Source organism: Dendrobates tinctorius, unplaced genomic scaffold (assembly GCF_039654945.1).
Source record: "Dendrobates tinctorius isolate UK_male_01 unplaced genomic scaffold, ASM3965494v1 ptg000406l, whole genome shotgun sequence".
In the NCBI taxonomy this organism is placed as follows: domain Eukaryota; kingdom Metazoa; phylum Chordata; class Amphibia; order Anura; family Dendrobatidae; genus Dendrobates; species Dendrobates tinctorius.
In genome coordinates, this window is record NW_027362071.1 from 660,687 (window position 1) to 686,032 (window position 25,346).

General features: G+C 45.8%; 3 protein-coding genes and 1 long non-coding RNA gene across 11 annotated transcripts in view; all 4 read left to right on the forward strand.

The window, feature by feature from the left end:
• The first annotated feature begins 341 nt into the window (after window positions 1-341).
• On the forward strand, window positions 342-10,703 carry LOC141076454 (uncharacterized). 2 transcript variants are annotated; one of them, XR_012227488.1, is made up of 7 exons: window positions 342-438; window positions 891-997; window positions 1,081-1,102; window positions 1,883-1,900; window positions 3,894-3,965; window positions 6,204-6,217; window positions 10,586-10,703. It is a non-coding gene; the product is annotated as an uncharacterized lncRNA (long non-coding RNA). The 2 variants fall into 2 exon arrangements; XR_012227489.1 differs by lacking the exon at window positions 6,204-6,217.
• A 3,560-nt stretch (window positions 10,704-14,263) lies between these two features.
• On the forward strand, window positions 14,264-20,290 carry RPP14 (ribonuclease P/MRP subunit p14). 5 transcript variants are annotated; one of them, XM_073563916.1, is made up of 6 exons: window positions 14,264-14,419; window positions 16,773-16,878; window positions 16,947-17,031; window positions 17,844-17,920; window positions 18,844-18,922; window positions 20,154-20,290. In XM_073563916.1, the coding sequence occupies exons 1-6, from the start codon at window positions 14,302-14,304 to the stop codon at window positions 20,208-20,210; spliced, it is 522 nt and encodes a 173-aa protein (XP_073420017.1). In that variant the 5' UTR covers window positions 14,264-14,301; the 3' UTR covers window positions 20,211-20,290. The 5 variants fall into 5 exon arrangements, with proteins under 5 accessions (XP_073420017.1, XP_073420020.1, XP_073420019.1 ...); XM_073563919.1 differs by having other exon boundaries at window positions 14,390-14,479; XM_073563918.1 differs by lacking the exon at window positions 14,264-14,419 and adding an exon at window positions 14,589-15,235.
• HTD2 (hydroxyacyl-thioester dehydratase type 2) lies at window positions 20,223-20,835 on the forward strand. Its single transcript, XM_073563922.1, has one exon. The coding sequence runs from the start codon at window positions 20,223-20,225 to the stop codon at window positions 20,712-20,714; it is 492 nt and encodes a 163-aa protein (XP_073420023.1). The 3' UTR covers window positions 20,715-20,835.
• A 1,921-nt stretch (window positions 20,836-22,756) lies between these two features.
• Window positions 22,757-25,346, forward strand: part of PXK (PX domain containing serine/threonine kinase like) — a 43,851-nt gene continuing 41,261 nt past the window's right edge. The window contains exon 1 of one of the 3 annotated variants that reach the window (XM_073563913.1): window positions 22,757-22,995. In XM_073563913.1, coding sequence (XP_073420014.1) covers window positions 22,894-22,995 — 102 coding nt within the window. In that variant the 5' untranslated portion in view covers window positions 22,757-22,893. Of the gene's footprint in view, window positions 22,996-23,081; window positions 23,197-25,346 lie in introns of those variants that run through there. The other 2 variants (XM_073563915.1, XM_073563914.1) reach the window with 2 other exon arrangements.

Here is a 25,346-nt window from a genome sequence, read left to right on the forward strand (position 1 = left end):
GTTTTTCGGATAAGATTCACCTATTCATTTTATGGGTGCCGAAAAAAAAAATCTAATGCCAGATAAATCATGCCTACAGCATTTAAGTTTTTCACGGCTACATTACAATTACTAAAGAGCTTGTCCACTACTCAGACAACCCTTTCTGAATCCCTATGTTTTCCTCCCAGTAAAATAATAACATTTATATTCACCTCCGGTAACAGCGCCATTCCAGTGGTGTCGGCACTGGTTCTCTCAATGTCAAGCGATCTCTGAGCTGGCGTCACTCTCTTCTCCTACAGATGTAATTGACATCCAGAAGAAGTGAGGGAGCAGCTGCAGCTTTCATTTCTTCCGGATGTCTGTGCATAGGAGAGGAGAGTGAGGCCAGTGCGGAGATCCCTAGACATTGGGAGAACCAGTGCTGACACCACTGGAATGGCGCTGGTACCGGAGGTGAATATAAATGTTATTTTACTGGTGAGGGGGCACGTATGTATTCAGAAAGGGTTGTCCGAATAGTGGACGACCCCTTTGACATAGGAAACTGGTTTTGGTCTTATAAATTCTATTATCTGCTGGTATAAAAATGGATTCTATACGGATGTAAAATCAGACATACAGATCATAAAATGGGTGAAAAATCTTTTTTGCTTCTGGATGAAAATTGGACTTTTTTTTTTTATTACACTCGCATGATCCTTATAAAATGAATCCCATCCAATCCATTTTTTTGCACAGACGTCTGTTTTTCACGGGACTCCGATCTTTTGACATTAGTTACCAGCCAATATATGGCCATTTGTTTCCGATGTCTACGGCCAACGTTTCCTCTAAGCGGCCCTATCATGCCGATCTTTATGGCAATCCCCGATATTAATTCCATTTTTCTTCTTTTTTTTTTTAAGATCAGGGTTGAAAATAATCTCTTAAGTCCCAGCTCAGGAATAGAGAAGTCATTGTGGGATCGGGTGCCACATTGTGGACATGGGCTGCGGGCCATCAGCTGTCACTGGTGAGACGGGCTGGAGACATATTTTCTTATATACCGGTACTTATTTTACAATGACGAGCGTCTGGGACTTTTGTTTCTTTCAGTTGCAAGAGAAGCTGGAGACTGGTAAGATCTGATATTTTATTACTTTACATTATACCATACTATTCATATTCCTTTTCTTCTGTTACTAGCATCACTGCAGTATATACAAAGTATAATTCTTTCATTATAAGTGTGGACACTATAATTACAGTTTTTATGTCGCATGTGATATGTGTTACGTGGATCCATCATAAAAGTATACACACACCTAATTCATTATGGCATTTGCACTTTCTTTTGTCTAGTTTTTATTGTTTTTTTGCTTCTTTTTTTATTTGAACATTATTCTCCTTTTAATTGGCTTTTTTTTTAAGTTTATTTTCTTTGTGTTCCTATGTTTGTTTGTGTTTTTTCACTCTCACCACTGTCAGTGGGTTTCACAGTCTCCAGAAGTTTTTGGCTAATTCGACTTTTCAAAAAGTTAAAACATTTTTGCACAAGTTTACTCTCATCGTGATTTTTTCTTTTTTTTGCAATAGAGAATTATGAGTGCAGCTCTGGAGTACGATAAGCTATAAGGTTATGTGCACACGACATTTTTATAAGGTTGGAAATGCCTGAAAAAAAAAACTGTCAACCTTTCAAAGGAATAAAAATGTAAACGTTCAGGAAAAAGACGCTTCAGGGAAAAAAAAAAATCCAGAGGTTCCTGATTTGTCTTCTGCTGGAAAAACTCATCGGGTTCTGCTGAGAATAAAAGACGTTGTGTGCACAAAGCCTAAATAGGGATCACTAATGTAAGATTGATGTATTAATTGATCATGGAGTGACAATATTTCTTTTTATTCTCTTTACATTTAGGGATGACAGTGAAGGCAGGTAGGCTCCGATATTATTTATGTACTCATGGAGTAATGGGCCATAATACTGTATATAGGGTTATTCTCATTTCATTAAAGAAGCCCTCCTCCTCCTCCAATCAAAGATTTTATCTCTTAATATATTGCAGTCAGCATATGATATTGCACTGTGTACTTACAATTGCTCATTTTTCCTTTCTACCCAGCTATTTCTTCTCTTTTCCATTAGATCTATGACATAGTAACTGTCTAGCTGAATCCTTCTAAGCTGTGTGTAGAAACAGGAGGTCAGTTTTCCCTGCATGAGTCATGAGTCACTGCAAAAGTCTCTGACAGGGAGGAGAAGGGAGCAGCTGGGTCAGGAGTTAAGGAGGAGGATGATAAATGCAGGGACAAGAGACTTCCTGTTTCTACATAAAGCAGAGAAAAGAGAAGAATTATCTGAGGTAGAAAGGGAAAATGAGCAACTGTAAGTACACAGTGCTATATAGTGTGATGATTGCAATATATTAAGAGGCTAAAAACTTTGATGGAAGGAGGAGGAGGAGATGGGCTTCTTTAAGTGACGGCTGTGCTGTAGTAAAACAATAAAGGGGTCACAGTGCTGCGCTACCTACACTGTGAGGATCTTTGGGGGACCCTGAGGTCAGAGCGCCACCAATCAGTTCCAAGGGTGAAGTACACAGCCAGGCTGATGTCACAGAGATATGTGCGGTATCGCTGTCACGTGGCTGTCGGGTGAGATCACATAACAGGCACCTGACCCCGCGGTCAGGACTATCAGACTGGACTTCGCACCATTACAGGATCCCGGACATCACCGTGATTTGCTGATTGAAATTTTCTCTTTTGTTTTTTTTTTTTGTCCCTTTTACTTTTTCACTTTTAAAATAGGAATTGATGTATAAAAAATACGCCATTTCCATTTTTGCAAGCTTTGCTCTGTGCGCAGGAATCAGCAAATTTGCCACGTTTGAAGCATTAAGATGTAGCAACTCTGTAGTCCAAAGCTAGATTTAGGAAAATATTAATTATTCTATAAGGTCTCCAAAAAGATCTTACTTCTGTCCACATAATCCTCTGCTCCATGTTACTGCTATTAGCCCAGGAACAAGGGTATGTAGGATTTACATTGGCACATCACCATCTAGTGGTTAAGTGATGTACCTGCATAGATAGATCTAATACTTGTGCTGATATAGGTGGGGATTTTTTTTCTCTTTTATTTTGTCCTTTTTTTATTGAAATACATATTTTCTGGGCTCAGCAATCACTTTTGCAATTGGGTTTCATAAACATTTTTGCACCGTTTGACTTCTGCAGCCTCTGTGCTGCACTGTCTTTTGCTGGCTGCGGAATGTGTTATCTGAGAATCTGTCAGTGAGCTCCTTCTACAGTAATGGTCTAATGGAGGCGTTGGTTACTCTTTTATCTATTTTTTTTCTTTTCTGGGGTCTTCTCACCTGATTTATGACAACAGACCACTGAAACGGATTGTCCAGGAGTTTTAAATTGATGACCTATCCTTAGGATCCTTCTGATTGGTGGAGCAGTGACACCTTGTGCCGCCGCCGATCAGCTGTCGCCGATGCCAGCGGCATCCAGAAGTGCTCAGTTGCGGAGCAGTACAGCACACCTCCATTAACCGTATAGTGTCCGCGGCCGGGAGCTGAACATCCGCCACCTATTCAAGTCAGCAGCTGATTGGCCGATTTGCTGACTGTCTCGCCCCCATTTATAAGATCGGCCATCAATGTAAAGGTCCCAGACAACCCCTTTAAAGTTTAATGTGCAGGGAAACCAAGAGCCTGTAAAGGCCAGACCGTGCAAAAATTTTAATTAAACCTTGTTGCAAAAATTAATTTTAGCCCCAAATACATGAATTTAAGTAAAGGAAACACAATGTCCCCAAAAGTGAATAACCTGAGAACAATTTTTTGCATTTACACTGAAAATATCTTATTGTTTGTGATTGGATCGTTTAGCTTTTTATCTTTCTGAAAATGATTCAGGCCCCCAACTCAGACCACCCATGTATCCCAGGAAGCAGAAGTGGATGACGAGGTGCAGGAAGAGGGGAATAGGTAAGACAGGTCTTGGGAAGATTTTCTATGGTCTTTGTCTAATAATAATGTACTGCTACTTGTTTCTGAACTATTGGATGTGGATTCCAGATTAATGGATTATATTGGATATAATAAAATAATTACCTAGTATCTTATATTGTGCGATGTCGTCATAGGCTGGGGGTCCGCAGAGACCCAAGTCATATGGCCGAAAATCACTGAATTATGCTGCGATGTAGCAGCGGCATATAGCAATGTTTGGCCGCACGACCTGTGTATATCCCAAGCTTAAAAAGTCACAAGAATACAAACCAGACATATTGGGCTCTGTTCACATCTCTTCCTGTGACATAAGGCTCCGATTTATTCCCCTGTAAAGCTATGGCATGTGTCACCCATATGCCCCGATTAAAAATAAAAAAAGGTACATTGTGGAGTTAAAGGCGTTGTCCAGCCCACTGCAAATGTAACACATATGCCCAACGGGGTATCTAGAATCATCCCATGGACCCCGATGTAAAATTTGGGCATGGGCCTTGATAGCGTTCTAGACCCAGGTAATAATGTCCCCATTATGGCACCTTCCTGTATTAATATCCCCCGTCCTGGGCCTTTCATCCCCTTTCTGAAATAATGTCCCCCATCCTGGCCCCTTCCTGTAATAATGTCCCCGAACCTGGGCCCCTTTCGGTAATAATGTCCCCCATCCTGTAACTACGTCTCTCATCCTAGGTCCCTTCTTGGTATAATGACTCCCATTCTATTATAATGTCCCCTATCCTGGACCGCTTCCTGTAATAAAGTCCCCTGTCCTCGTCTTTTCTGCCCCTTTCTGAAATAATGTCCCTGAACCTGGGCCCCTTTCGGTAATAATGTCCCCCATCCTGTAACTACGTCTCTCATCCTAGGTCCCTTCTTGGTATAATGACTACCATTCTATTATAATGTCCCCTATCCTGGACCACTTCCAGTAATAAAGTCCCCTGTCCTCGTCTTTTCTGCCCCTTTCTGAAATAATGTCCCCCATCCTAGCCCCTCCCCGTAATAATGTCCCCGAACCTGGGCCCCTTTCGGTAATAATGTCCCCCATCCTGTAACTACGTCTCTCATCCTAGGTCCCTTCTTGGTATAATGACTACCATTCTATTATAATGTCCCCTATCCTGGACCACTTCCTGTAATAAAGTCCCCTGTCCTCGTCTTTTCTGCCCCTTTCTGTAATAACGTCCCCCATCCTGGTCTCTTCCTGTAACAATATACACCATCCTGGTATAATTTCCCCCATCATGGGCCCATTCTTTGTATAATGTCCCCCATGCTATAACAATATCCCCCATCATGGTCCCTTTCCTGATGAAATGTCCCCCATCCTGGGCCACTTGCTGGTGAAATGTCCCCTATCCTGAGACCCTTCCTGGAATAATGTCCCCCATCCTGGTCTCTTTCAGTAACAATATATGCCATCCTGGTATAATTTCCCCCATCATGGTTCCCTTTCTTGTGAAATGTCCCCCACCCTGAGACCTTTCCTGGAATACTGTCCCCCATCCTGAGACCTTTCCTGGAATAATGTCCCCCATCCTGGGACACTTCCTGCAATATTGTCCCCCATCCTGGGACACTTCCTGGTATAATGTCCCCCATCCTGGTCTCTTTCAGTAACAATATACACCATCCTGGTATAATTTCCCCCATCATGGGCCCCTTTTTTTGTATAATGTCCCCCATGCCATGACAATGTTTCCCATCCTGGGACATTTCCTGGTGAAATGTTTCCCATCCTTTAACCCTTTCTTGTAAAATGCTCGTTCTGACGTTCTTTTCCAACACTATAAAAGAACCCTGATTCTTCTGACTTTTCTCGGCTCCCACAACGTACGGTGTCCTCTTCTGTAGCGTGTAGCTGTTATGGTCGCACCTTCTTCTCCCGCGATCATCACGTCTCTGCATATGGGACATGTAGAGAAAAACAGCTATGTGCACAAAGCCTTAAAGGGGCATAACCATCCTGCACATTTATAGGATAAGATGAATGCATGATGGATGAGGGTCTCCCTGGTGGGCCCTGCCTCTATATCAGGATTGGGTCCCCAGCGTGCTCCGCTGTCAGAGGAAAGGTGAATGTGTCTGTTCATTCATTTTTATAAGCGTTCCAAACATTCCATGCACACTAGGGCACAATCCCCTGTACATTCCACTATTGTACCTAGACTCGGATTAACAATGTATTGTTCTTGTCTTTATTATACATGCCAGCAATAGGACCAGCGGTAAGAAAGGGGTCCACGTAGAGTCAGCACTACTGTATAACCTGGGCTTTACATATCATTCCCTTTTCATCACTTATCATTAACATGCAATTATTTATCTGATTTAAATTCTACTTTTACCCCAGAATCTGGAGTTGTTTTTCTTTTGTTCCTGCATCTTTCCGTTCCAGATATAGGGATCCTCATTCCTTTATAAGTTTCTAGACTTGTTAGCCAAGGGGGTGTGGTCCTCAAGAAAACTCCCATAGAGAAGAGTTGAGGACCATGCCCATTTGGCCAGCAGGACAAAAGAGAAAGTTAACTGCTATACATGGCTCTCCCCGACACTCTCATTTATAATGAATGGAGTGGAGCCCTGGCATGCACGAGACCGCTCCATTGGGGAAGGGGCTGCAGAGCCCCTTTTGTCAGGATTGCTGGGGGTCCTAGTGGTCAGACCTCAGGGATCATCATATTACCCTCTATCACATGTAAAGGGAATATGTAAGCAGGTTAAGCTATACAGGGCAGAGCTCCGGATCCCAGTGAGGTGTCACTTACTGGACTGCCTGGTGCAGTTTTTAAACAATCCTTGTTTTCTCTGCTGCAGATCTAGCAGAGCTCAGAATGCTGAGCTGTGTATACCCCTTCCCACACCATTGATTGGCAGATTTGTGTGTACATTGTCAGCAAGCTGCCAGTCAGTGATGGGGGTGGGGTTACATACATTAGCAGGACTGCCTGGCAGAGACACCTAGCCCTGCAGTGAGAATCTGGGTCGCCCGCCAGGGCCGTGGGGTACTCGGTACCGGGCCCGTGGGTTTCAATGGGAGTTGTCACAGGGGCGGTGATCCGGTCCGTGGCCCTGGGCGCCCATGTAAAAGGAATGGTGTTAAGCATGGCTGATTAAAGTTTATAAGTGGATGATTTGTGACGCCACCTGTGGTGTTCGGCAATGAAGGTGTTAAGCCGGCGCTGCAGACAGATCCTCTGGGACAGATGGTGTGGTGCAGCAATGATGTTGTAGCCCTCCACAGGCAGGGCTGTAGTCCCAGGGCAGTGTAGATGAAGAGCCAGTGAGGAGAGCGTAATGGTGCGGTGTTAAGCACAGAGATGTAGCAGTGCTGAGTGGGTTGGCGCAGGAATAAGCGGAGGACACCAGGGCATGTAGTTCCAAAGCTTTACTCACAGTCTGTTGTGCATACAGGTGCCCGCATCAGTGCCGTGTCCTCCAGGTCAGGGGCTCAGCCAACCTCCAGGCAAGATGAAGTACTCCGTTCCAACACTCCGCCAACATATGCCTTTCCTGAACGTCTCCTTTCTAGCGCTTGAAATGAAGTACTTGTGGTTGTGTGTTAAACCCAAGTTCCTCCTGTCAGATGTTCCTATGAACTCTACTTGTACGGCAGACAGCTGTAGCCTGCTTCGGGGACTCCTTGCTACCAAGTCCCGGCTGTTGTGAGTTCATTTTCCCCTTCATTACTGAGGCCCGAGGAACTCCCTCTTCTGGTAAAGAAAGGTAGTGAGCCTGATTATCAAACACCTGAGGCTGATGATGATGACTGGCTGAGTGGAGTTACTGACTGGATATAAGGCTGCCGACGCCCTTCTGCCCTGCGGGTGATTTCTCTGTGGGATCCTTGGAGACCAGTCTGAATTCCTGCTCCTCTAAAGCTAAGTTTGCTGCTCGGCCTTTTGCATTTGTGCTTTGACTTTGTTTTGCTTTGTTTTTCTGGATTTCTGCCATTCCCTGCTGGGGTGTGCTGAATTCCTTTAGCTCTGTCTTCTGAAAATACCTGAGTGCTGATTTAGTTTTTGAAGCCTAGCTGCTTCAGGGCCTTTTTCATATCAGCTTGTTGGCTTATGTCTTTGATAGGGTTTTGGCAGATTGCAGACAGCAGCCTTCCTTTCCTTTCCTATCTAGGTAGTTTTGGGCCCCGTCTTTGCTCAGTCTATCTTTCTGTCTGTGTTAGTGTTTTCATCTTGCTTCACCGTCATTATATGTTGGGGGCTGCCTATTGCTTTGGGGTCTGCTCTGGGGCAGTTTAGATTTCCCCTTTCTTTCTTTAGGCCTAATTAATTCTCCGGCTGTGATCGAGGGGTCTAGGGCATCGTAGGAACCCCCCACGGCTACTGCTAGTTGTGTTGATAGGTTCAGGGGTCTGCAATCTGATAGTTGCCAACTTCTCTGGTTTTCTGGACTTAGCTTGTATTTCTGCTTTTGCCTCCTACGGTGACTCATTCATAACACCCGGCTCACTATCGTTGCTGTTGTGCCCCCAAGTCTTGTGTGGGAATAAAGTGGTGACAACTTCTATTCCTCCTGTGTCTGCTGCAGGACCATTAGTATCCGTACAACCTCGGGGACCGGACCCCGGCCATGCACTTAGAACTTGAGGAAGGGCTCTGCTCTAACCCTAATCCTTAGTTCTCTTCTTCTCCTTACGTTCCGCACCAAACTATCTCCCTTTTGGAGAATCAGGCTTTCTATATCTCTTTCCTGTGCCAGCAGCTCCAGGTCACAGGAGACTGCTGCAGCACCTCCTTCCATCCATCCCACTCCGGGGATCTCCACTCACAGACTGACCTAGTCCTAATATCTTCCCACTCTCTGGTGCAGACTAAGCTCCACCCACCTCCCAGCACTCTTCGTGTTCCAAGCAGGGAGCCACCAAAGGGTGCTTTGCTACACTACTATGATGTGTGGGATGCAGGTGTTGGAGCGAGGTCAGGTGTCTCTACCTTACCTGGATGGTGGGGTACCACGCCTCAGGAGGAGGTGCAGTACCTCTGTGGCAACTGAACCCTCAGGGGCGCCACAAACCTCCTGCTGATAAAACACTGATTGTAGTGAAGCTACAGTAATCCAATAAGTGATAGATCACTGTAATCAGGCTCTATGCCACTACATCACGCTGCTATCAGATTAAATACCAAAAACCTGCTAACAGATTCTCTTTAACCCTTCATCAGAAACTACACTATTGTATCTGGTAGTTTGGTGCAATATATCAGTATGGATACATACAGAGCATTCTCCAGGCTGGATACAGCTGTATCCACTTCTTCGTGACCGTACAGACTGAATCAAGTGAATTAAGCCAAGTATTGCCCATACAGTGGGGTTGGGGGCCCAGATCTGCACAAGGGCCCACCGGGGGATTGCCCTGTTACCCTGTGGGCCAGTCCGAGCCTGTGTGTCCACACCTCAGCCCCGTGCTCGCTGTCTGCTCTGCGGTCAATTTGAGTATATATGTTTATTAGAGAAGTCATGGCGGAGGCTTTTACAGATGCTGGTCGTTAGACACTCTTGGGTCACAATTAGAGTGGATCGGTTCATTAAAACCTGGGGAATGAGGAGGAGCCATAGACCCTGGAGAGCAGAGATCACTGCCTTTCTCTAGTTCACAGCCGGGATCAGCCCCGTAGCCTTTATTGAATGACATGATTACCATGATGCCGGAGGAGGAAGCTGCTGGATTTATCTAGACCCCAATACAGACCTAGTACTGAAAACTGTCATTATAGCAGTAGTTATTGATGGAGCAGCCACAGTTAGGGCTCATTCAGACACATACGATTTTAGCGTACGAGCGCTATCCGTGATTTTCACAATTAGCAATCGTACCTGTGATAGTCTATGGGGCCAACTTGTTCCTTTGACCGAGAAGTCCACAGAAAATTGGGAGACATGTCAGATTTTGATCCAAGGGTCGGATGAAAAAAAAAAATAAAATTAAAAAAAAAAAAAAAATTGAGAATTCAAGTCTATGGGTCCATGAAAAAAATCCAGTGACATCTCAGTGCGGTCCAATTTTCACGGACTGTCAGAATGGAGAAGGTGGAGTAAAATTTGTTTGTAAATGTCATCACATACAAGAAAATGGGATGACACTCGTATCACACAGTGATCAGAATAATTGAACCATTTTTCTCGTACGTGAAAAAAAAATCATACATCTGAACGAGCCCTTATAGTGACATAGTCCAAAAAATGTTAGAAGGGTTATTCTCATATTCGATCTTCGGGAGCACGCCGCTCCCCAGCCTCCTGGCTTCCTCCTTGCCTGGGACTGGTGATTGACAGCTCTATAGCAAAAAAAAGTTTGCAAATACCGCACTTCTCGCATAAAACACTGGCCACCACTGGAAGACAACAGAGGTGGCTGATAGCCTAGACAACAAGGAGTAAACTATAGAATTTAAATTCCCTCTGTTCTGGGACCGAGAGGATTTTTAATAAGTGGTAAATTACTTGTTTTTACAAACACTTTGCGATTTTACTCATTTAGTGTGAATAACCCTTTAGCATGTTTTATTATTAGCATCTTTATTATTAGCGTTATTAGTCCTGTTTTTATTATTATATTTATTATTATTATTTTGCAGACAAAACAGAAACTTAGATGTAAATACATGAAAATATTTGAAGAAGCCGAAAGGACCGGAGTTTAACGCGCTTTTTATGACGAGCAATGGACTAACGAAAGCTAAAGATTCATTTTATTTATTCTTAACATCAATAATAAAAAAAACAACAAAAAACACAATTTCTTAGTAGAATCATTGCTGCGTTAATCAGTTTTACTCATTTTGGACGTCTAAAGAGGGACACAATTTGCTGCTGCGATTATCCTAAGTGTAATGGTGCAACAGGGTTCCTAAACAATGAAAATCAGTAACGGGGATCCCAATGTCGAAGTCGTTCTGCAACTTTACGCACTTCTTGCAATTATTCCCTGGAAAGCTTAAAGAGTAATTTGCTATACAGCAAACAGCTTGCAAGAACACGCTCTTTGCCTAAGAAGCCAACCACCAAAGTGGCTGGTTACCTTGGCAATATTACAGTGGAGCAGGGAGCCATCAGATACATGTACCATCATGCAGTCTGCGTAGAGAATGAAGGCCAACAAGGATCTTTACACCACGTGATATTTACAGGTCACGGCACTAGGCGGCAGAGACTGTGGTGCAGGACGCACAGGCAAGGGGTGTTTGTTGGGGTAATATGCAGTGGGTATGGAAAGTATTCAGACCCCTTTAAAATTTGTCACTATTTCATTGCAGCCATTTGGTAAATTCAAAAAAGTTCATTTTTTTCTCATTAATGTACACTCTGCACCCCATCTTGACTGAAAAAAGAACAGAAATGTAGATTTATTTTGTAAATTTATTAAAAAAGAAAAACTGAAATATCACATGGTCATAAGTATTCAGACCCTTTGCTCAGTATTCAGTAGAAGCTCCCTTTTGAGCTCGCACAGCCATGAGTCTTCTTGAGAATGATGAAACAAGTTTTTCACCCCTGGATTTGGGGATCCTCTGCCATTCTTCCTTGCAGATCCTCTCCAGTTCCGTCAGGTTGGATGGTGAACGTTGGTGGACAGCCATTTTCAGGTCTCTCCAGAGATGCTCAATTGGGTTTAGTTCAGGGCTCTGGCTGGGTCAGTCAAGAATGGTCACAGAGTTGTTCTGAAGCCACTCCTTTGTTATTTTAGCTGTGTGCTTAGGGTCATTGTCTTGTTGGAAGGTGAACCTTCAGCCAAGTCTGAGGTCCAGAGCTCTCTGGAAGAGGTTTTCATCCAGGATCTCTCTGTACTTGGCCACATTCGTGTTTCCTTCAATTACAACCAGTCGTCCTGTCCCTGCAGCTGAAAAACACCCCCATAGCATGATGCTGCCACCACCATGTTTCACTGTTGGGATTGTATTGGGCAGGTGATGGGCAGTGCCTGGTTTTCTCCACACATACTGCTTAGAATTATCACCAAAAGGTTCTATCTTCGCCTCATCAGACCAGAGAATCTTATTTCTCATAGTTTGGGAGCCCTTCATGTGTTTTTTTTTTTTAAGCAAACTCTATGTGGGCTTTCATATGTCTGGCACTGAGGAGAGGCTCTTCAGTCCAGATCCGGTGCAGAGTGTACATTAATGAGAAGAAAATGAACTTTTTTGAGTTTACCTAATGGCTGCAATGAAACAACTAGTGAAAAATTTAAAGGAGTCTGAATACTTTCCGTACCCACTGTGCTGTGGGGACATCACTCTGAGTGTTGGAGATTGTACTGTGGGTCATCATACTGTGTGTGGGGAAATGTACTGTATGTGTGGGAGATTGTACTGTGAGGACATTATAATGTGTATGGGGAAAATGTTCTTTGGGGACATCACACTGTATGTGAGAATGTACTGTGGGGGCATCATACTGTGTGTGGGGGGGATTGTACTGTGGGGGCATCATACTGTGTGTGGGGGATATCCTGTGAAGGATTTATATTATGTGTGGGGGAATACACTGTAGGGACACCATACTGTGTGGGAACACTAACAGGCTTTACTGGGATCAATATTTTGATGTGTTCATATATAAAGGACCCAGTGAGGTTAAGGCTTCTTTTAGGCTGTGTGCCCACAATGCGATTTTTAAGCGTTTTTGCCGCGATTTTCAGCGTGAAAATGCAGTGAAAACGTTTAAAAATTGTGTACACAACGCCCCCCATGCATTCCTATGGCATTCCGCACATGCTGTGCTGATGCTGCGCTTTTTTCCACGGTGGAATCGCATCGCGGAAAAAATCGCAGCATGCTCATTCTTTTGTGCGGAATCGCAAAGAATTGCCGCGATTCCGCACCCATAGGAATGCATGAGAATCGCTTACTTCCCGCATGTGGCTATGTCCACCATGCGGGAAGTTAAGCGTCTCATGTGCGGTTGGTACCCACGGTGTGGAGGAGAGGAGACTGTCCTCCAGGCCCTGGGTACCAGACCCCTGTAAAAAAAAGAATAAAAAATAAAAAATCGTGATATATTTACCTTCCGACGTCCCGCGCTGCATTCCCGGCCTAGCGTTCCCAGTAATGCCTTGCGGCAAGGTCCTGTGATGACGTGGTCTCGCGTGACTCTAGTGGTCTCATGAGATCACTATAGCAACGCGAGACCAACGTCATCACAGGTCTCGCAAGGCATCGCTGGGAACGCTGAGGCCCGGGAATGCAGCGCGGGACGTCGGAAGGTAAATATACCCCGATTTTTTTATTTTTTTTATCATTTTTAACATTCTATCTTTTACTACTGATGCCGCATAGGCAGCCTCAGTAGTAAAAAGCTGGTCACACTTGTCAAACACTATGTTTGACGAGTGTGACCAACCTGTCAATCACTTTCCAAACGATGCTTCAAATCGCTTGGAAAGTGCTTGAGAAAATCGCGGCAAAATCGCAAACAGAATCGCGGTGAAATCGCGCAGAAAAAAACCGCTCGATTTCTGGGAAGGAGTCCGGTTTTCATTGTGCGTTTTAAAACGCTACGTGGGCACATAGCCTTACACTTGCTGTGTTTTTGCTGACCGTTTTTGCGGCCCCAATAGATTTCTATGGTGCCGCAAAAACGGTAGCTTGTTTTGGCGGTACGCCGTATATTTTTCCCACCAATTTGTCAAAACAGGGAAAAATGGCGATCCGTCCATGAAGGATTTTTGCAGGAGACCGTGAAAATCACGGCAGTACGGACCGCAAAAACAGGCAGCAAAAAACACGGGAAGTGTAAGAGAAGCCTAAGGAAGTGGCTTACTGTAAAATAAAAATTGCCACAGCATGGTATGTCCGCCACGTTATCAGTCCCGCTTTCTTCTTGCAAACTTTGGAGGGCTGTCCTGTGTGTTGACTACAAAGCAGCTCAACTATGAGGGGCCCCTTTTGTTCTGGAGTAAATTCAAGAGGCCAATATTTACAAATTTGTAAATAATAATGCAAAAATGTGCAAAAATTACCAAATCTGAGAAACCTGTTCTAAAGTAATATACATCTATTTCTCTCTCAAGCCGTAATAAATATATTTATTGATACTGTATCCACATAGTGGGCGCGCTGCTGAATATTACGCGCTATGTTCTCTCTCTCTATGACTTCCGCTACTTACTCTCTTTGTCCACTAGATGGCGGAATACTAGTACAGTCTTTGGCTGTTGTGTTTAGGAACGTTAAGAATAATGTTTCAGTTCCCGGGAGGAAAAGTTACACAGCGCACAGAAGAGAAGAGGATAAGCCCTTATTATGATGTCTCCACTTTAGGCGCCATTTTGGCTGAGGCGAATAATTACTCGTCAATGCGTTTTGGTCTTCTCAAATATGGCCGCCAACCTAAAGTATTGCTTGTACCGTCTTGTAGGGAAACACATGAGGTTACAGAGGCTTGTGGGGGTTCGTTGCTCTGGGAATATGCCGGTGAGTGTTGTGTTACTCGTAGCTTCAGCTCTATAGAGGAGACTCCAATTACTTATTAATGTAAGTGGTCACTCAGGTGCTTGTGCTCCATTACTGCTGCTGTCTGAGGTGCTACTCCTAGTTAAAGGGGTTGTTCCAAGACCTCTGCCTGGTCCTAATGCCATACTGCGGCGTGTCAGTGTCATGGTGGTGGGGTCTTCTGCTCCGTGCCCCCCACTATGTGTCCAATAGAGAGCTGCACTGTTAGACATGCTGCGTCATGTGAATGGACTCCATTCCCTTTAAGAGCACAATCCCTTTAATATCTGTTATGGGCCCCGCACCGATCAGCTGTGATGACACAAAGATCCTATAAGGGCCGGACTGATCGTTTCCGGTTAATTTGAAGTCACTTTTTCTTTATCTTGTGGTTTTTCATTACTTTTTTTTTAGTCCAAATGTTTTAAAAAGCCACCGTCTGTTCGCGAGTCACGCGCAGAATCAGAAGGGCTTTTATTTTTGTCTTTAACCTAAGTTTAAAGTTTCAAACGGACATAAAATCATTCCCGGGGGGGGGAAATACTTGGAGTACATTGTGGGGAAAAAAAAGTCGCATTTGATGAATCGTCAGAAAACGTGGGAGATGAAAGCCTCGGCCGCAAAGACGGAAATAAGACGGGCGAGCACAAAGTTACTTTAAAGAAGGCGTAAATTAATAGAAAAATGCCAAAACCTAAAGGCAAAAATGGATCGAGCCTATAGAGTACGAGCTGGGACGCCCACTGTGCACTTGCCGTTTTTGGTACTGCAGCTCATACTTTCTGATATTGATGACATGTGAGTGAGTGCGGGGGGCTCTAGGAAAGTTTAAAGGGAGTGTGGCAGATAAAACAAAACAAAAAAACACTATTTACTTGCATGTCTAATGGTACACCGCGCTTTATACATTCAACTGGATACAGGAAAAAATGATCACTTTTTTATTCGGTCGTCCATGACAGCACCACCTGAGAGAGGGGATCCGCCCTCCAGGAACAGGAAATCCTACAGATACATAAGGGCGGCACCTCTCCGCATCAGTTGGTTTCCCTACAGATCATGCCATCATGGATGAGGAATCCCCAGGCCGGCTGTCCGACTCAGGTAGCGGGGGGTCTCCTACCTCGGGCAGTGCGGAGTCCCCTGGAAGCGCCACGGTGACTTACACCGGGTTTCACGTCAGTGTGCGGGGCAGGTGGGAGCAGGGCCCGGCGGATGCCCGTCTCCTGAGCCGGCGCCGGCGGGTAAGTATGGCCTCCCCCCCCCCGGATCCCGGTCCTTGTTCCGGCTGGTGCAGTCTCCCCTCGCCTGGATCGCGGTCGGGGGCGCGCGGCTGCGCCTCGGTGGCGTTGTGCGTCGGCGCCGCCATGGCACTGGTGGCCTGCGTGTCCTCATGCGTGCCCGGGCCGGAGGTGACGCAGGGGGGCGGGGCTGGTGGGAGACTCGTGCGAGACTTGTCCGAGTTTCTCGCATGAGTATGAGCCCTTAAAGGGTAACCCCTAGTAGAGAGTATTTGGTAACCCCTAGTAGGGAGAACGGCTAATAATTAGGGCTCTTCCAGTCTGATGTTGGATCGCAATGCTCGGAGCGAGCGTGACCGCTTCATATACTTTTTTGCCACTGTCCCGATTGGGTCAGGAGATGTGCGCCAGCCCGTGACCGATTATCACAGACACCTGAAAGAGCCCTCATAGCGATATGTCACAAATCATTGGCGTAGTTCATTATCAAAGTGTTCATTGGAGCCCAGACCGAGGTCACCAAAGCAAAAACGCACGTCGGAGGTGGTCATTCAGGAGCTCATTGGTCAGTAGCAGGGTGTGTGTTATAGATGTGCGGCACTTAGGGGACTTCCAGTTTTGGAAACCTCCTGTTCCCATAAACAGATTAATGCACCCCTCCAAAAAAAAAAAAATTAAAACCACCTTCGCCCTCACCATCCCCAGGTCCAGTGCTGAGTCCCATCGCCTCTGTCATGTCAACAGCGCTGCAACCCAATAACTTAGCTGATCAGCTCATTATGTCATCTCGGGCAGAGCCGCTAAGATCACCGATTAGCTGCACCGCTGTCTATTAGACATCAGCACTGCAGGCAATAACAGACACAAGGAGCAGCGGGGGAGACTCGGCATTGGACCTGGGGAGGGTGAGTAAAAGTAGTGTGATTTTTTTTTTTTTTTAAACAAAGGTTTTTTGAATCTGGAAGAATACCCCTTTAATGCTGCTTATATATTCTGCGTGCTCGATCCTTTACCTTTTATGGATGCATGTAATAATCATGCTTGAACAGAAGATGTCACCCATATCCTTTCATCCTTTTCTTCTCTTCTTTAAGCTGAATGTATAAGCATGGAAGATAGACCCAAACCTGCAGAAGCCACCACGTACCAGAGGATCGTGCAGAAGAACTTCTCCGAGTATCACTACTTGAAGACTCAGCTGTAAGTATCTATAAAGTCTACTACATGAACGGTGCCGCCGCGTATAACTGACTGTGTATTATCTACAGCGTCTTTCAAGACAAGACTCCCAAGATTTCTGCAGCTCAGTTCAAGTCATTGATTCTCTCGGCCTTGAAGGATTTGCACGGAGAGGTAATATATAAAAAACTATTATTTCTGACGAACTAGCATCAGTCTATAGAAAAAAAGGATTGGGCATGCTGAATTTCTACATGCCTCATCCTAAGTTCTCAGCTGTGTCTGGCAGCGGCTTATTCTTCTCTCTCCATTCAGACAATACAGGGCTTCAGGCTACGTTCACACTGAGTTTTTGAGGCGTTCGAAACTTGAGTTTTTCTAACAGAAACCTTTTCAATAAACGCCTTTTTTTCCTGATTTTTTTTTTTTTTTTTCCATTCCGTGAGCATTTGACGAAGCCCATTTATTGTGTTAAGATCCGCTCTAAAGACATGCCATACATTTAAAAAAAAAAAAAAAAAAATTCACCAGTTTTCTCAAAACTTTTTCAGGCAAAAAAATATAAAAAAAACTCCTCATATTAGCATCAGAGTGGATTTCGGATAGAAATGAATATCAAGAATTTTTCAACCATTTTTAGGTGGTTTTTAAGGGGGATTTTAGAACGGATCCGCTTTAAAAAACAAAACTGTGTGAACACGCTCTTCTTTTCACACTGTACGGTCACTTGTATCCATGCATTATATAGGACATCCAGTTATTCCAGGAGGTAGTGAGATGGATTGTCCTCCTCCCACCCACACTACCCCCAAAAATATAAAAATGGGTTGCAAGCAAAAAATAGAAGGCGGTGACTACAGTTTTTACAGGTGGGGCACAAAGATGCAAATGGAAACCCATTTTGACTGATACTTTTAAGAACCCGGATTATGATTGTTGTACACAGATAAAAAGATTAAAAATGCACATTGTGTCCTTGTTCTCAGGTGGGAGCTTCCTTCCCGTTGGACCTGTTAAAATTTGATGAAAAGACCCTGTGTGCCATACTGAGGATCAAGAGCAGGTAAATAGCTGTGGTCAATATGTAAAATCTAGTGATGAGTGAACGTGCTGGGATAAGGTGTTATCTGAGCATGCTCGGGTGCTAACTGAGTGTCTCCAGCGTGCTCGAATAATATGTTCTAGTCCCCGCAGCTGCATGTCTCACAGTTTTTCGACAGCCGTAACACATGAGGGAATGTCCTGTTTGTCAGACAATCCCTGCATGTGTTGCAGCTGTCTAACAGCTGTGAGACATGCAGCCGCGGGGACTAGAACATATTATTCGAGCACGCCGGAGACACTCGATTAGCACCCGAGCATGCTCAGATAACACCTAATCCCAGCACGTACACTCATCACTAGTAAAATGTAATCGGTGTAAGTCAAACCGTAATTAGTTGATTTCCTGTCTGTATATGGAAGACGCTAATTATTTACATAGACGTCATAGAACAGAATTTTGGTTCACTGGTTATTTCCTTCCAAAATGCAAAATTAAGCATGGAGAGGAGAGGAAGTATCTCGGGGTGAGTGGAGAAAGCAGACTATAAACAAGGAGGAAAGCACAAGAAGCGGAAATTAGGGCAGGATAGAAGCTGTGCTGATATAAGAGCAGTGAAACCATCATCTCCCCAGGTACACACAGAGCTCACATCCAGCCTGTATTACTGGGAGAGGCGCTCCCACAAGAGAAACATCTGAATCTTGGATCAGTCATAAAAATGAATACAGGAATGAATCTTGCAGACTTAAACTTAACACAATTTTATTATCTAAAAGGTAACGACTTACATGTGAAATTCATTTTCCGTGTTAAAGGTTTCTCTGGCCTTCAGTGTCCTACAATGCAGCTGTCCACACAGGCGTGTGTATAAAAGTTGTATTATAATCTGCATTTTGTATTTTTTTTAATCCGTATTTGTTGAATGTGATCTTTTCTTCCAGTGGCCTCGTGAAGCTGTGGACCTCTCTGACCCTGCTGGGACAATACCAGGGCCTGCAGTGCAGCGTTCGTGTGTTACAGGTAAATTCCCATGGAACGTGGATCTGGTGACCGTGTCTGCACCAGCGATGCATGACCGCGACAAACTGACACAGGGACGACTTGTTTTTGTAGTCTTGCTGCATAGCTGAGCAACGGCATCCGGCAGGCATTAAATAGCTTGTGTACACAGGCCGGCGCACACAGAGCAGCAATAAATCGCTCAGTGCCCATAGGCTGTCATTGCTCTCGGTAGCACAGGTTCTATTTACACCTCCGAGAACCATTGACTTTTGTGTAGCACAAAAAGATCATTTCACCTGACAATTGAGCATTTCGCGCCTTCGGCGCTGTGTGCAGCTCGTCTGCCTCGCGGCCGGTGGCAGGAGCAGCCTGCTATGGACACGCTCATGAGTCTGGGGGGTAAAACCTGCACTCCATGCGTATGAAAGATGGTTCTTGTGCATCAGCTCAGGGGTCAATATTGTGTCTGTGGAGCACATAGACATCACAGTGACCGAACATTCGCTCCTCTGTGTGCCATTTTCTTTGTGGACCCGTTCACTAGATGGAGCAAGCTTGGTCTGTAAGGCTAGTTTCACACTAGCGCTTTTGAGCGCAGCGACGGCCTGCGCACGGCTGCCGCTAAGCCCCGCCTCCACCGGTAGCTCCGCCTACCGGCGCATGACGCTGCATGCGTCCCCTATCTTTATCACTGGGTGCGCAGTATGCGTTTGCGGCGCATGCGTCCTTTTGACGGTGCACCGACCTGCGCCAAACGCAACCTGCTGCAGTTTGGTTGCGCTCAGCACACCGTCAAAAAGGCGCAAGCGCCGCCAACCGCATACTGCGCACGGCCTGCGCCCCCAGTGATAAAGATAGGGGACGCATGCAGCGTCTTGCGCCGGTAGGCGGGGCTACCGGCGGAGGCGCGGCAGGGGGCGGGGCTTAGCGGCGGCCGTGCGCAGGCCGTCGCTGCGCTCAAAAGCACTAGTGTGAAACTAGCCTTAATCAAACCAACCACGGACATATCTCCATTTTTTTTTTGCACACCAAAAGGCTTATTGACTAAAATGGGGACTCATACTGTCCGCCAAAGATAAAACACTGATGTGTGAACGGGGCCCAAGTGTGAACACATAGATAGTGACTAAATTGGAGCACAAGCCCAATCTACAGAGGATTCTACATAACGTGCGAACCCATACATGAAATAAGTCCTTGGTGACGACACAGAGCAATAGACTAACCTCTTCTGTCCCTTCTCCATCAGACATCACCTTTCCTGTTGGCGTTGGCCGGTAACAGCAGAGAACTAGTCCTGGACTAGACGTTCCTCACGATGCTCCATCACTTGGTCACTGGTGGAAGATCTTTGGCCAGCTCCTCCAACCTTTCCGTGTTGAGCGGCTTCAGTAATCTCATCCGGAGGCTGTCGCACCTGCAGGTGGGAGACAGCGCCGAGATCTCCAGGACCTTCACTCAGAAGGACGTTAACCTCTTCTCGGAGCTGACGGGTGACACCAATCCCCTGCACCTCGATGAGGCTTTTGCTAAGAACACAAGGTTTGAAAAACCCGTGGTACATGGGGTGCTCCTCAACGGCCTGGTGTCCGCCGTGTTGGGCACGAAGCTGCCAGGGGACGGCTGTGTGCTCCTTTCCCAGGACATTCGCTTCCCGGCACCTCTCCACGCTGGGGAGGAAGTCTTAGCAAGAGCTCAAGTGAAGGCGCTAAAGAGATCACTGGCGTTCATCAGTGTATCTTGTGTAGCCGCTAATGGTGGCCGGACCGTCATGGAAGGGACGGTGAAAGTTCTAATTCCTGGCGACTGAGCAGCTTTTCCAAGCGTATGAGACTTCGTATGATATTCTTTAATTTTAAGATTTTGATCGATGTCCTTGGTTGGCGCAGAATATCGGCGTCTAATATAATAATCGTTTTGGTTATTTTTAATTGCGTAGTAAACAATTACTGTCGCAATTCCTGGTGGGAACGAGGGTTTTCAGACCTGACCTATATGGCTATACACTGCCATTATATTGGATCGTGAGGCTTGTGGCTGTAATACAGAGGAAAGAAATTACAGCCGCAGTAATGTAGTGGGAACCTTTCCCTTGCAGCTGCCGCATGGGGCAGAGTTCACACCAACATCTGACAGCCAATGGCCACCTGCTCAAGGGCACCCATCCATATGCGGCGGCATCAAAACTCAGCCTTACGCGCACAAATGGCAGGTTGAGCTGTGAGGATCAAGACACAACAGGAGACACAGAACCAGGGAGGGTAGACAAGCACAGGAGCCGAAGAGTCAGTAAGGGGAGAGCAGCAGCGTTTGGAGTGTGAACTAATACAGAAGAAAGTTTGGAATGCTTTCAGCAGATGAAGGGTTAACAATAGTGATGAGCAAACGTGCTGGGATAAGGTGTTAACTGAGCATGCTCGGGTGTTACCGGAGTGTCGTGGGCTTGCTCACATAATGTGTTCGAGAACCTGCAGCTGTGTGTTTTGCGGCTGCTAGACAGCCGCATCACGTGGGGATTCCCTAACAAACAGGCCATCCCCCACATGTGCTGCAGCTGTCTTAACAGTTGTAAGCATGCAACCACCGAGACTCGGAACGTAATTTTCGAGCATGGAGAAGATACTCGGGGATAACACCTTATTAGAACGGTCCCTCATCACTATTGTTAACCCTTCGTCCGCTGATAGCGTTCCAAACTTTCCCCTGGATTAGCTCACATTACAATCGCTGCTGCTCTCCCTGGAAACGACTCTTCAGTCGACTAATGGAAGCCACCGGCAGCAGAGAGGAAGAGGCGCGCTGGGTGCGATACATTCTGCTGCAGGAGTGACGGTAATGTGAACAGTCTCTAGAGAGGAGTTCGCTATGCTTACAGCAGGCGAAGAGTTGGCTGCAGGTCCGAGCCAGGAAGCAGCTGGAGATTGTAACAGAAAACATGAGTTTGAGGAGATGATACCAGAGCAGTGAACTGCTGGAACAAACGCCAGGCTCACACAATACAGACACACGTGTGCGTCCGAGCCACGTTTACATGGCCTTGTGTAACGTCAGTGGAGTTCACCAGACAACTTCAGTATCGGCAGCCATAGGGCCTGCGAGCGGAGACAGGTACGGAACCGATCACACACAGAAAGCGGACAGCATGGCTTGTTATCCCGGATCACAGTAATAGCTGCATAAAATAATCTTTATTTTGCCCATTTTCAAACTTGTTCTGTGACCTCTGCTCCAACGCTGCTCCCCCAGTGGTCTTAGTTCTTCTTCTTCGGTCTAGATTGACAAATGACCGCTGCAGTCGTGATACTTTGTTCCTTACCTTTGCGACTAGTGATTGCCTGCAGCGGTCACATGCCCATCTGGCTGGGAAAAGAAAAAAAAAAAAAGGACTGGGCATATTAAAAATGTCAACATGCCTGATCCTTTCTAAGGCTGCTGCCAGAGGGTGTCCAGCAGCTGGAAGCTCCTCGCAGGCAGAGCTGGGACTTCAATTCCTGGGCTGCAATGCAGTTTTTTTTTTATTTATTAACATGACACCAGGCTGCCATCTATCAGTTGGATCACTCATGTGCCACCAAAGCTTTTTTTTTATTGCTACTGCATCTGTAAAAGACCAGTGTTTGTAGAAATAAAACTAAACAACACCGCTCCAGCAGCTCCTTACAATAACCGCTATAGAGATGATGTGACTGGTGCTGACACCATTCCTCCACAGTCAGTGCCATCTGACACCTTACCCCATAGTCAGTGCCACTCTGCGCCCCCTGCTGTTTCCCCTCCCGCACGTCTCCTCCGCACTGACACTCGCTCCGCCCCTCACTGTCCTTTATCCCTTATTACCACGCCCCTCCGCATACACCACGCCCCGTCCCGATGACAGGACCACTTTTCCCCGCCCACTTTGACACCGCCGCCCCGCCCAGCGCTCCCGGCCCCGCCCCTCTGCTCTGCCGGGCCTGCGCTCAGTCAGTAGTCCGCCTGCCGCCGCCGGGATGGCGTTCATGGAGAAACCGGCGGCCAACAAGCTCCTCCTGGACGACACGGTGCCGCTCACCGCCGCCATAGAGGCCAGCCAGAGCCTGCAGTCACACACGGTGCGTGTATGCGGCGTGTCCCCCCTCCGGTGTACGGACCGTGTGTACATGCTGACATGTGACCTGGATATAGGACGGGTCAGCGCCGTGTGACGTCACAGCACGGGCTATACTGGCCGCTCACCTGTGTGCGGTAATGAGGCCGGACTATCGGACGTCAGCAGAGCGCAGCGCCGCACTGTGGCCCCCGGGCTGTCCCAGGTGGCCCCTCTGCACTTTCCAAGATCTGGGCTATGAGTTATTCTTCTTCTCTGGTGCTCAGGGTTGTATCAGGGTGGGGGGTTCTGCGAGCGATCGTGGTTATCGTTACCATTTTGGGGTCCGCACGGCCCCTCTGATCTCTTCTTCCATTATTTTACCAAGTGACTTTATATTCTTATGTTCTGGAATTTATATATATTTTTATTTTATTTTTTTCCAACTTTTTAACATTTTTTTTTAATTTTGAGTTAGTTTTTTTACATTTCTATAGGTTTTTTATTTGATTTTTTTTTTGCTTAGTTTCTTTTTACAACTTCTATAATTTTTTTTACGTTTCTATAGTATTTTTTATTTTATTGTGTATTTTTTTACTTTTCTATAGGGTTATTTAAATTTTCAGAGTTTTTTTTTTTTACTTTTTCCATAGTTTTTTTCTTTATATACTTTTATTTACACTTTCTATAGTGTTTTTTTTTTTTTTTTAACATTTCTGTAGGTTTTCAGTCTTTCTTAAAAAGTAGTTTTTCTTTATTTTTTTTTTTCCATTCCTCTATTGGGCAAGCGCTTGTTGAACCAGTGAGCTCTTGTACAAAACTTTAATATTGCGGGGTGTTGTGAAGCCCCCGATCTCCTATGAGAAGCCCATAGATATGGGGGGAGATGTTTGGGGCCTTCGTTAGTCCCCCAGGCTGCCAACCGCTTAAATGCCGCTTTCACCATTGACTGTGGCATCTGAGGGGTTAAACTGCTGCGATCGGAGCTAGCTTCCTTCATTCCGGACTATTGGACTTATTCCGTATAGATATAATGTCCTATATATAATATGTCATTGGGGTTAGATTTTGTGTGATGAGCTCACCCCAGGACCCAGAAGTGAAAGGGTTACTTGCAGAGGTGGAAGAGCTGATTTTTGGATGCAGGTCCAACCAGGAGCCTGACTTACCAGGAGCATGGCGCCGCCCACATGACTCTTCGTGGTGACTGAGCACACTACTTTATAATGTCATTTTTCCCTTTACACCTTATGCCGCAAGTGGCGGATTTAGGGGCATAGAATGTGCCCGGTTTTCTTTAGCCCTTGAACTCAATATGTAAACTCTGGAGGGAATTTGCTAAGACTGGGGCTTCATGCTAGCCTTAAACAGCGGTGCTCTGGAGTAAGGAGCCGTCACTTGCTATACATTTTTTATTTTTTATTAACTTGGTGTAAATGCCGCTGTTCTCCTGAATCCGGCGTTGTTTTTCTTTTGTTCCTGCGCCTCTGCGTTCCTGAGTTATGGCCCTCTCTTCCCTGTTTAGAAATCTAGTCTTATTAGCCAAGTGGGAGTGGTCTTAGACTACTCTCTGGATGTCACCCATTTGCCTAAGAAAAGTAGATTTATGCACAAGGAAGAGTCGGCCATATCTCCGGAACGGAGGGGCGCAGGAACAAAAGAAAAACCTCGCCGGATTCAGGAGAACGCCAGGTTAAAAAATTGCACATTTCTGGAAAGTGAGACATCCCCTTTAAGCCCCTTTAAGCTCATGTGCCTTAATAAATTTGGCTGAATCGTGTCTGTGCCATTAAAATAAAATTCGAGCTGTGTTGTAGAAGAGGTGTCCTGATCCCAGCGATCACCTGTGATCTGGGGGGAGGTCGCGGTAACAAGTGTTCATTTTCCCTGCAGCGCCACCACTGGTGAAAAGAGAGCATGACACAATTCCTATTGAAATAAGCTTGTTCTGTAATGCTTGGATGTGCCGTGTCCCCCTCTTTCTTTATCAGGACCCCCGGTACTGATGATGCTTTTTTTTTGCACTGTGATTGGATCAGGGGACGTTTCCTGCTACATCTGATTGTCCTGATGTGATACAGCAGAAGGAAGTCAGAATCTGAGATCACAGCGTGTCCGACCCCGTGACCGGAGCAGACGTTACTGTATGGATATTGCAACACATCCTCCTATGTATCGGGTGAATGCCGCCATCGCTGACACACCGCACAGTAGATAGCGCCAGTCAGTGACTGTAAGAAGTGCTCTGGAAGCTTTACGTAACTCTGGCACCATTATGTCACCGTAATACCTTAGTCACCCCCTCCCATCCCCTCTTCTTAAAGGATACGGTCACCTTTGATCACCGTCTTAAAGCTGGCATGCTAAAGTTAAATG